This window comes from Hirsutella rhossiliensis, assembly GCF_020360975.1.
Source record: "Hirsutella rhossiliensis strain HR02 chromosome Unknown scaffold00003, whole genome shotgun sequence".
In the NCBI taxonomy this organism is placed as follows: domain Eukaryota; kingdom Fungi; phylum Ascomycota; class Sordariomycetes; order Hypocreales; family Ophiocordycipitaceae; genus Hirsutella; species Hirsutella rhossiliensis.
The window spans coordinates 2,974,580-2,985,272 of NW_025408669.1; the positions used below are offsets into that span (position 1 = coordinate 2,974,580).

At 59.6% G+C, this 10,693-nt stretch overlaps 2 protein-coding genes across 2 annotated transcripts; both read left to right on the top strand.

Annotated features, from left to right (window-relative positions):
• Positions 1-5,069: 5,069 nt before the first annotated feature.
• Positions 5,070-6,026, top strand: HRG_03344 (ATP-dependent DNA helicase PIF1; the record flags this gene model as incomplete). Its single annotated transcript, XM_044861815.1, has 1 exon — positions 5,070-6,026. One exon carries the CDS (start codon positions 5,070-5,072, stop codon positions 6,024-6,026), a length of 957 nt encoding a protein of 318 aa, XP_044722841.1.
• Positions 6,027-6,195: 169 nt separating this feature from the next.
• On the top strand, positions 6,196-10,524 carry HRG_03345 (PIF1-like helicase domain-containing protein; the record flags this gene model as incomplete). Its single annotated transcript, XM_044861816.1, has 9 exons — positions 6,196-6,885; positions 6,959-7,321; positions 7,368-7,555; positions 7,613-8,017; positions 8,079-8,106; positions 8,216-8,598; positions 8,668-8,704; positions 8,747-10,006; positions 10,123-10,524. The coding sequence occupies 9 exons, from the start codon at positions 6,196-6,198 to the stop codon at positions 10,522-10,524; spliced, it is 3,756 nt and encodes a 1,251-aa protein (XP_044722842.1).
• Between the last annotated feature and the right edge of the window lie 169 nt (positions 10,525-10,693).

Below are 10,693 nucleotides of genomic sequence, written 5' to 3' on the forward strand. Positions count from 1 at the left end.
GCGAGCTGACTCGATTCGTGTCACTTCCAATTGTTCGCGCAGTATTGAGATGTTGAGGATCTGAACGCGGTTTTCGAATCAGCTTGCTGGGGCTGTACAGCGGTATAATTATTATATTATATATCCAGAATATGGGTTGCCGAGCTTAATATGTGCTTGAAATGTAGTATTCCAACCAAAAAATGGGCTATCCATTGATTGCCTTCAAGATGATGTGGCATTTCTTGAGCAAATGTTAACGACATGTAACTATCGAGGGTTATATCATCCGAACGAGAAAATCCAGAACATTCGAGCGGCACTACATTTAAATCATGTGCATTATAAAATGGCACTGTTCATGAGCTTCATGGTGTTTTTTAATACTCCGTATAGGGTGGCAAGATTGCTGAAACGGTGGCGTATCAGGCACTGTTAGGGTCGTTATACCACAATATATGGACGCCCTAACTGCCGTCCTTCGCCTCGATTTCCCCAGCGACGCCCCCGCCAGACGCGGGCGGCGCGGGACTAGGATTTTGCCAGTGGAGTGTGGACGGTGGAATCCAACTGAAACACGCACAACAGACTTTTAAATACGCAGAGCGTCATCACAAGCGCGGCCGAACTCGAAGTTACCGTGTCCGCGCGGGCAAACCCCTAATGATGGGGTCAAAGCAGCTTGTTTATTGATGTGTATGTGAGCCTGCCGAGGAAGAACAGGAAGAGGCCCTTGGTGGGTGGCTTCGGTATTGACCCTTTCCTCCTGTATGTCCCTTGGCCGCGAAGCGGGGTGATAATTTTTTTTCGCCTTACGTTTCGACCATATCGCCATTCATTCACAATTTTTATGAATGAATTGAATGAAGACTCCTGATTTTTGATTCGTCGAATTTGAAGACCTTACCCGATTCGGCTTCATTCAATTCAAGGGTCCCGAGGCCGATTCGACTTCAAAATCTTCAAATATCAGCCCTACAGCCTGTACGTGCAGCTGTCGCGGTGCCCGACGCTGGACGGCATCATGCTCGTGTCGAAGGTGCGAGAGAGAGACCTGGTGGGAAACCGGGTCCCCAGGGAGATGACCGCCGCACAAGCCAGGCTGGAGGAACTGAGCGACAGAACTGTTCGGGGGGTGCTGTAAAGCGAGAAGGGTTCGCAGACAAGACGTCCGGCGCGAGAGCGGCGGAGTGTCAGAACAACGGGGGCAGGGGTCACGTGCGATAGGGAGATAAGAAGATGACTCATTGCAAGAGAGCCCGAGAGACCCCAAAAAGGGGACGGGCGCGCCCACACACACACACACACGCAATATACACACATCTTTGCAAGCCTAATGGGCCTGCCCTCCCTAATACGATTGATCCACTGCACCACAGTCGTGGCTTTCCTATTTTGGGATCACCTAGAACCTCCGATTCTGACAGACTAATAGGAGGGCGGGGCTTAGGAGGCCAATCAGAGGCCAAAGATTTTGAGGGGAAAAAAGTTTGGGTGGTCGGGGCGCGGGGCATAATCCTTTCGTTCCTCAAGGCACGTTCCTCAAGGCACGCCCTTCGGGCTGAACGGGAGAGGCAACCCAACAGGGTTGCGCAAAGAGCCTTGAGGAACGAAAAAAACGTCTAGACAAGGGGCAGACAGATGTACAGAGGCAGAAAGGTAACGACGACCAAGGGGCAGCCAGGCTGGACGAAAAACACTTCCCATTTAAGGAGTTATAGCAGCGTACGCTATTCCATTTCCGTAGCTTTCTTAGATAGGTGGCGGTTTCGAAGCGGACGGGCCGGCGAGCCCAAGCCATGGGCGACAATGGAATCGAGGGAAGAGTCCCGTAAGTCAGGACCCGGCTTAGGGTTGTCCGGCTCATGAGCGGCGGAGGCAGCCGAAACAGAGAACGAGTGGGTAGCAGAGGAGGCGGGCTTAGGGGAAGACGAGATCACCGGGGCCTTATGCAGCAGACACGGTCGCTTCGTCGGCGTATCGGCAGGCTCAGGGCAATATCGTTTCCCGGGCGGCGTAAGGTGGCCGGTCGAGGGCGAAGCCGAAGCCAAGGGTGGAGGACTGAGCGGGAGGGTGCCAGGGGTGATCAAAGACAAAGAGGCAGCGCGCACGTCCCGGAAGGCCGCGGAAGCGGAGGAAGCTTGTTGCCTCTGTGGCGTAGAGAGAAGCGGTGCCATCGTGGTGACGGCGGCGGCGGCCTTGTCGAGAAAAGTCCAGGAATCCGGGACGACGATAAAGACGTTGTCCCGGTCCGAGCCCGGGGGGTAGAGCATGACATCATGACGGAGCAGGCCAGCGACCTTGCCTGTGCAGGTAAAGGGGACGTTAGGCTGAAATTGAGAGTCCTGCCTCTCGGCCATCTTCCTACACAAGATGGCCCAGGGGTTAGCGCGAACAGGGAAGATAACGAAGACCTGGAACGGGTGGAAGCCCTTGAAGGGGACCTTATTAGGCATCCCAGGAGCGACATAGGTAGAAAGGCGGACAAATCCGCAACAGTTAAGTTGGGCGGCGCCTAGACCGGGCAGTAGGTCCCGCCGCAGCGAGGAGTGGCCGGTGCCGACGATAAGGCCGGTAAAGGAAACAATAGGCGGGATGCAGGGAAGTCGCCCATGGAGGCAAAGAGCCTAGGAGAACACTTCAAGCCCATCTTAGCCATATACCGTTTCGTCGGCACTCGCGAAGGGTCAGGGCACGGCTTACGGCTGGTAGCCCTGATCGCGGACGACAAGGGCGGGCATCGTATAGAGAAAGGTGCGGCCCGTGTCAGACTCGAGGCCGTCGCGTTGCTCAACCTCCCATGCGAGCGCGTAGGGGTGGACGCGGGCATGCATGAAAAACCACTCTTCGGTCCAGTCGGAGGGATCAATAGGCTGGCCGTAGATGGAGAGGTTGAGGCTAAAAAAGACGGATGTCGGGGAATCATCGGCATCCGATCGGAGGGGCGCATATTCCGTCGCGAGCAGCCAGGCGGGAGGAGGCAGGAAGACGCGGGCCATGGCCTCGGCGTTAAGACCCTGATGCGGTGGTCGTCCTGGTGGGAAAATCTAGCAGGACAGTCCGGCTGGACAAAAGACATCATAGACATCTCACCGCCAGCGCCCCTTTGGCTATCGAGCGGCTTTCGAAGGTGCGGTGCGGGCATATCGGTACGAAGTAGAGAGGAAGACATAGTGCATCTGCGCAGGTCGATAGGCCACTTGCACGCACTAAAAGGACGGGTTCTCAGCGTCAAGAAAGGAGTAGGGAAGAAGTCGAGCGTAGACGCACTTATAGTAGATCAATAGTGGTATGGATTCGCCGGGAAGAGCGAGGAGCCTTGCCGCTGTAAGTAAGCAGACGTCAAAGAGATGCGTCGTGGTGTTGCGGAGCTGGGTACTGATCGGGCAGCAAGGGCGACGCGGATTAAAGTGTCCGGCAGGGCTACCGGCATAGGATGGCGAAAACTAGGGCTGTCGGCAGATAGGCCTGTCGATAGGTACAAAGGAAGCCCGGCAGGTCCGAGAGAGGAGAGGTCTAATGCAGAAAGGGATATTAACAAGGAAGGATATAACCGTTAGCAAGAAGAATGCCAACGCGGCGGAACGCCATTGCCAGGAAGCGAGACAATCTCGGGGTATATCCCGGGCGAAGGCTTCCTAATCTATCGTTCGTTTGCGGAGCCTTGCCGATAAGACAGCACCAGCATGGGGGAGAATCGTAGCCGCGAGGTAAGATCGGTGGCAGGAGAGTGCGAAACGGGGACAGCAGCAGCGGCCGCTGCTGCGACGAGGAGTATCGCGGCGGCGAGACCGATCGCAATGGACGAAGGGCCGAAGCGGGCGTCGGGCCACAAAAGTCAAGGAAACGCGGCACCCAGGTTCCGGCCTATTGAGGCCAAGCCGGCCGCGGCGGCCGACGATGCCTCACGAAGAGAGCAGGCAGAGGCACTCAAAAGAGCGTTGCCCAAGGGAAGTCGGCGAGGCGGCTGGCCGCGGAAAGGACGACTAACGTCGATAGTTCCTCCTCGAAGGAGGGCTCGTGGAGGGCGTCCAGAGGGGCACGTCTGGAAGGCGAAGCCGTGGTGCGCGGACAGGGCCAATGGGCTCCGAGGACACCCAAGCCGCCCAGGAGGACAGGATCGGCCGGCAAGCCCTGTCGGGAACTCGCCTAGAGTCGTCAGGAGCTTCTGGTTCGGCCAATCCGACCTCAAGAGATGGATGATGGCGCAGGAGATACGCAGTCATCCGGACGGTGGCCACCGCCGCCATCACGCCAGAAAGGACAGGGTCGGCCGGCAAACAGTGTCGGGATTTCGTCTACAGCCGTCAGGAGCGCCTCATTCGGCCAATCCAACCTAGAGCAATAGAAGATAGAGCGGGAGATATACAGTCATCCGGATGCCAGGCGGGACAGGATTGGCCGGCAACCGCTGTCACGATGTCGTCTGGAGTCGTCAGGAGCCCTCGTTCAGCCAACCCAACCCAGAGAGATGCAAGGCAGGGCAGGAGATACGCAGTCATCCGGATGGTTGCCACCACGGCCATCACGCCAGGCGGCGGCGGGAGAACAAGATCGGCCGTGGCGAGACGAGGCAGCGGAAAGATCCTCGCAGGCCGTAGAACAGAGAAAGAGGAACCGCCAGCGTGACCGAGACCAGACCCCGACGAAACGTACTCGAGGAAGCCATCCGAGGCAGAGGAGGAGTGAGCTGCAGGCAGAGGATTTGGCCAGTGTCTTGCTTTACCTCGAAGGGAATTCGTCGCGAAGGAAAGGCTGTCTAAGGAGCAAACCTGGTGCACACCAATACCGCATGAGAGGAAGGTATCGACGGTGCGAAAGTTTTATCGGGCGTTCCACGATGTGAGCACCTTGCCGATAATGACCTGCAGGCTGTGTTACCGCAAGCGTACAAGGAAGGAGTTGAGGAGATTCCGTGGGATCAGTGGCTATCAAGTCCCGTTCCTCGGGGTGAGCGCTCACCATTTGCGTGCCGAAGCTGCTTTCCCGGGGGTGAGCCCGTCTCGGTTTGTGTGGAGTGTGCCCGATGCTTGGGGCGCGGGAGCCTGTCGTCGGCGGTCCACCTTCACAGTCGCCTCGGATGCGAGCACATGTTCCCCGACGAGCTGAAGGGGCTGACGCCGGTCGAAGAGAAGCTCATCTCGTTGAACTCGTGTTACGGCTTTGTGACGAGGTATAACATTCCGGGCGGGCAGACGCAGGCAGTGAGGTATCCGAGACATGTCAAGGGCCACATCACGGTGTTTCCAAACAACGTGCAGGAGCTGGCGAGAAGGGTGCTCCCGCACCCGCTCTGGCAAACAATGGACGAGATCCACGTCTCGTGGCAGGGCGCGGAGAAGCCAGCACCGTGCGACTTATCGGGTCTCTTGTCGGTGAGGCGTCAAGTCGTCGAGAGAGCGCTTATCTGGTTGAAGAAGAATAACCCCCATTACGCCGATATTGAGATTGATAGGGCGGAAATGGATAGCTGGGGAACACCATCACACGGTGTGCCGCGGGTGGTCTACGACCGCATGGAGCGGAACGAGCCGTCTGCGTGGGAGAAGACGCGAACGGCGCAGGTCGTGCCGCCCGCAGAGCGGGCCATGGACGACGATAGTCCGGCGGAGATCGAAGGAGTCCTCGCCCAGCTCCTCCAAGGACAAGACGTATTGGACAGGGGGAGTCGAGAATCCGAGGGGAGTGGAGCGGACGGGACTGACGATGCTGAGCCCGATGACAGAGCCAAAACGATCAACGAGATCACCTCTTCCGGCATGTTTGCATTGGACGGACCGCCGGAAGTGTCGGACGCAGAGAAGCTCCGCTTTGCGTGCAATGCCGTGGGTGGCGATGGGGCCGAGAACGACCGCAAGGGGCCGAGGGCATGGATAAGGTCGGCGGAGGCGGGTCAAGAAGGCACGGATGTCCGCGAGCCATACATCCACGTTTGTCGCGGAGACGAATTCGCCGACTCGCTCGACGCCTCGTTCTTCGCCAAGACCTTCCCACCCTACTGCCGTTCGGATTTGGAGGACCACGGCTCGCGGAGGAAGTCATCTTAGGACCCGAGGGGCCGGTCAATTGGCGGGTACGGCTGCTGGAGAAGAGACGGCGGCGCGAGATCTTCTGTCGTCTCGGAACATAAGCCTTCGGACCTGGGCCGGCATTGTGCTGCGGCGCCATGGTGGCCGATTCGCGACGCATACCATCTTCTCGTTTCTCGTTTTCAATATGGATGTGCGGTCGAAGAATCGTCGGGTCAGCATGCTCAGCGCGACGCGGAAGAACTTCGCCGAGGTGGAGCGCATCGTACGGTCGCTGACAGCGGATAGGTTAGCGGCCGCCAGGGCGGAGCTGGAGACGTCGGGCAAGACTACCGACGATGGCGTCAAGGAGCTTCTAAGATGCCTTTCGCTGTACGGCTATCGGCAGCCCATGTCGAGGGAGCTCCGTCTGAGCATGCGGCGCAAGATCCAGTCACTCATCTTATGTCGTGGCGTGCCTGCAATCTGGTTCACGCTCAACCCGAACGACATCACGAACCCGGTGAAGCTGAGACTGGCGGCATACCGCACACGTGATCCCGCAGCGGCCGAGGCATTCCTGCAAGGCCTCGACAAGGCGTTCAAACGTGCGCGGCTGGCCATCTCGGACCCGTTAAGCTCGGCCGAATTCTTCCACCGAGAAATGACGTTGTTCTTCGAACATTACGTGAGAGTGGGCGAGGAGTCGGTGTTCGGGCGCATCAGCCACTATTACGGTGCCGTCGAGACCAACGAGCGTGGAGCGCTCCATGTTCACGGACTGCTCTGGCTGCAGGGCAACGTGCATCTAAGCTCGATGCTTGCCGATATCGACGGCGAGGATCAAGCGGCATACCGAGAACGCATCGTCAGATACGTCGACAGTGTCTTTTCCGAGGTATGAGCGGGGGCCGGCGTGTTGACCTGCGTCCTCCGTCTGTCAAAGCCGAGAAAGCTGACGAACAAGACAGGATCTGGACCAGGAAGGCTTCTGCGCAATGCAGGCCGAGCGATCGGTGACGTCAGATATATCGCAATTTCTGGGCGACGAACGGCAATTTTCAGCCTCGTTCGACGAGGAAGCGAACTTCTGTGCCGGCGCGACGCAGATCCATACCCACAGCCCGACCTGCGTCAAGTACTCGCTGGGCAAAGGGGGGCGCAAGGGCGATTTATGTCGTTTCAAGGCGCCGTGGGGACTGGTCGACGAGACGGCCTTCACGGGAGACGGCGTGCTGCGGATTCGGAGGTCGCACAGCATGGTGAATCGGTGGAACAAGGCCATTGCCGTGGGCTTCGCCACAACCATGACATATCTTTCATCGCCACACAGCGTAAGACGATGGCCCTCATCTTTACGTCACAAACTATGCGACCAAGGTGGAGGACCCTGTATGGAAGCGCGTCGCCGCCGCCGCGGATCTCTTGCCTCCCAGGGCAGGTGACGGAATGGCCGACGGCGCGGAGGTTCGTGGAGACAGTGGTGCCGGTGACGATGGCAGGCAGAATAAGACACGGCAGTTCCTGATGAAGGTGGCGAATCGCGTGTTTACGGAGAGGCCGTTATCGCAGGTCGAGGTCGTCGCGGACCTCCTGGGATGCGCGACTGAACTGACGAATGGCAGTGCTTGGGCGTTCCTGAACGTATCGTTGCTCTACTGGCAAGTCTTCCGACAATGGCCGCACCTTCGACGAGAAAGCGGCGCAGCCGTTGCAGATGGCTCTGTGGACGAGTCAATACTCGTCGAAGAAGCAGGCCAGAGGATTTGCCGTGTCGAGGCATACCGTCATCGGGGAGACGTCCTTCGAGGGCTGTGTCTCTACGACTACGTTTCGCTGGTCAGGCTGAAGCGCAACGAAAGGGACGAGGGGCCCGCCGGCTGGGGGGAGGTCCCGTTCGAGAGCGGCTGGGCTCCGGGAGGCCGTTGGGCGCAGGTGCTCAGGCGACCGGGCAAGCAGGCCACGGTCTGCCTCGACGGGTATTTGAGCAAGGATTTCGACGAAGACGACGAAGGGTCGTGCTACCGAAGGTGCGTTTGTCGTCGACGGGCCGGAGGCGCCGGGTCGAGAAGGCTAATTTCCATGGCGAAGAGCGGCTGTGCAGCATCTTGCGCTGTTCGTGCCGTGGGAGTCTTTCTTAGACGAAGAAAGGGCGACAGCAACTGCATATGGGGCGGCAACGAGCAGCCCTGGCCCCGAGGATATCATGTTTCGTCGATAACGTGCAGTTGCTGCGACGGTCGGCCGAAGATGCAAAGCGGGACGCACGGCAGTGGGCGGCCTCGTCCGGTGACGGCGACCCCACGGCAGTACGTCCGGACGAGGACGGCACCGGGGAGGTGGGTGTCGAGCCCGGATCGGGATACCAGGCCGACAGTGCGGGAAGCACGAATCGCCTAATCGACGTTGTCAGAAGCTCGATCGGGCCGAACCAAATCACGGCCGGCTCGCCGGAGCTCACGGCGATGATGCAGGAGCTCAGCCGATTTCAGCAATCGGCGCTGTCCTCTTCTTCCGAGGTCCAGGCCACAATACTACCCGAACGGGGCCCAAGACGAATCAACATCCCGGGCGGGCATTCTCCGGAGCCACCATACCGCCGCAAAGTGAGGTTAGGGCCATAAAGTCGCAGCAAATCCGCGCATCCAGGAGAGGAGAAGATGATACGGGGCATACAAAGCCTGTCCACGGCACCGGTGACTGGTCGCCGCGCGGCGGTGCGGGGCGTGCTCACGGGTTTCGGGGATGACGACGTCCAGATGACGGCAGCGGAGCTCGAGGAAGGAGTAGCGGGGGCCAGCGCGGGAATGGAGATCCGGTTCGGTGCCTCAACCTCCTTCCTCGAGGCGGGCAAGGCCCTGGCAGCGCGGCTCACGCTAAACAAGAAGCAGGCGATCGCCTTCCTAATTATATGCCGCCAGCTTGACCTGATACGGCGCGGGGAGAAAAGCAACGTACGCCAGCTGTGCCAGTTCGTCGGTGGAGAGGGCGGAACGGGCAAGTCACGAGTCATCGAGGCGCTCGTCGAGCTCTTCGCGTCCAAGGATCAATCGAATCGTCTGATGATAACGGCGACGTCGGGGACGGCAGCAGCGCGGATCAACGGCATTACGATCCACTCCGCCTGCGGGTTCTCGAAAGATCTCGCGGCAGCCGCAAACGCGGCCAAGGATCTCGACGGGGTGCGACTGCCGAAACAGGCGGAGCGGTTCGTCGACGGGCAATCCCGGATGGACTGGCAGGAGAAGGACGTGCTCGTCATCGACGAGGTGAGCATGCTCGGGGCGCGGACGCTACACGCGGTGAACGAGCAGCTCTGCCGGCTGCGCGGGTCGCACCAGGATTTTGGAGGTATTCCGATCGTCCTCTTCTGCGGAGACTTCCACCAATTCCGCCCCGTCCAAGAACGCTCGATCCTCCTCCCCAGCACCGCCGTCTCGTGGGACGTAGACAGCTCCTTCAAGGCCGAGACACGGCACCAGCACGACAAGGCGCACGCGTTGTGGAAGAGATTCACGACCACGGTCATGCTGGACGAGCAGGTGCGCGCCGCGGGAGATCCGGAATTGCAGAGGCTGCTAAGGCGGATTCGACTGGGCGTGCAGGACCGCTCGGATCTGGACCTCCTCAACTCAAGATGCTACCGGGAAGGCAGGCGGATCCCGTGGGAGACGTGCATCACCGTGGTGACGCCGCTGAACAGGAACCGGTGGAACCTCAACATGGAGGCCAGCTTGGCGTTCCGGGCCCAGCAGCGGTCAGTGATGCGCATCTTCATCTCGGATCATACGTGGAAGGAGGCCCTGCCGACGGAGGAAGAGGCCATCATGATGCTGAACCAGGGCGACGACAGCGCGATCCCGGTGCCGGCCGTCTTCATGTTCGTGCCGGGGATGCCGGTCGTCGTGAACCATAACACCCATCAGGGGCTAAAGCTGGTGAACGGCGCCGGCTACACGGCGCTGGAGGTCGTCCTCGACAAGTCGTACCCGGGGCATCGTATCACGGCAGACACGACGGTCCATTTCGGCCGCCGGCGGGGATAATGCTGGAGTCGGAGACGACGAACGACGTTCACTTCGTCGGGATGCCGCCAGGCACGGTCCTGTTGACGCCCATGACGGTCAAAATACAGTGCCAGCGAAAGAGGCCGTGGCAGCAGAACGACGTCAGCCGAAAGGGCCTGCCCTGTACGGCAGCCTTCGCGTGCACAGACTATAAAGTGCAGGGCAGGACGCTCGAGCGTGTAGCTCTGGAGCTGCGGGGAACGCGGACGTCAAACATCGACGGACGCGCCGTGTCCTCGCAGTGCGACCCGTACAGCCTGTACGTGCAGCTGTCTCGCTGCCCGACGCTGGACGGCATTATGCTGGTCTCGAAATTGCGGGAGAGGGACCTGGTGGGCAACAAGGTGCCAGACGAGATGACAGACGCAGAAGCGAGGCTGGGCCAGCTGAGCGACAAGACTGTCCGCGAGGCCTCGGGATGGCTAGACGTTGATTCCCTGGACTCTAAAGGCACGGGCCTGGACGTGTAGCTATCGCGATGCCGGGCGCAGGGCGCTGGACGGCACCATGCTCGTGTCAGGGGTGCGGGAGAGGGTTTGGTCGGAAAAGGCCAAAAACCGGTTTCACGAGGAGCTGAGTCCTAGTCGCGAGGTTAGGTCGCTGGCAGGACCGGAGAGGGCGAACTGCGCCGGAAGGCGA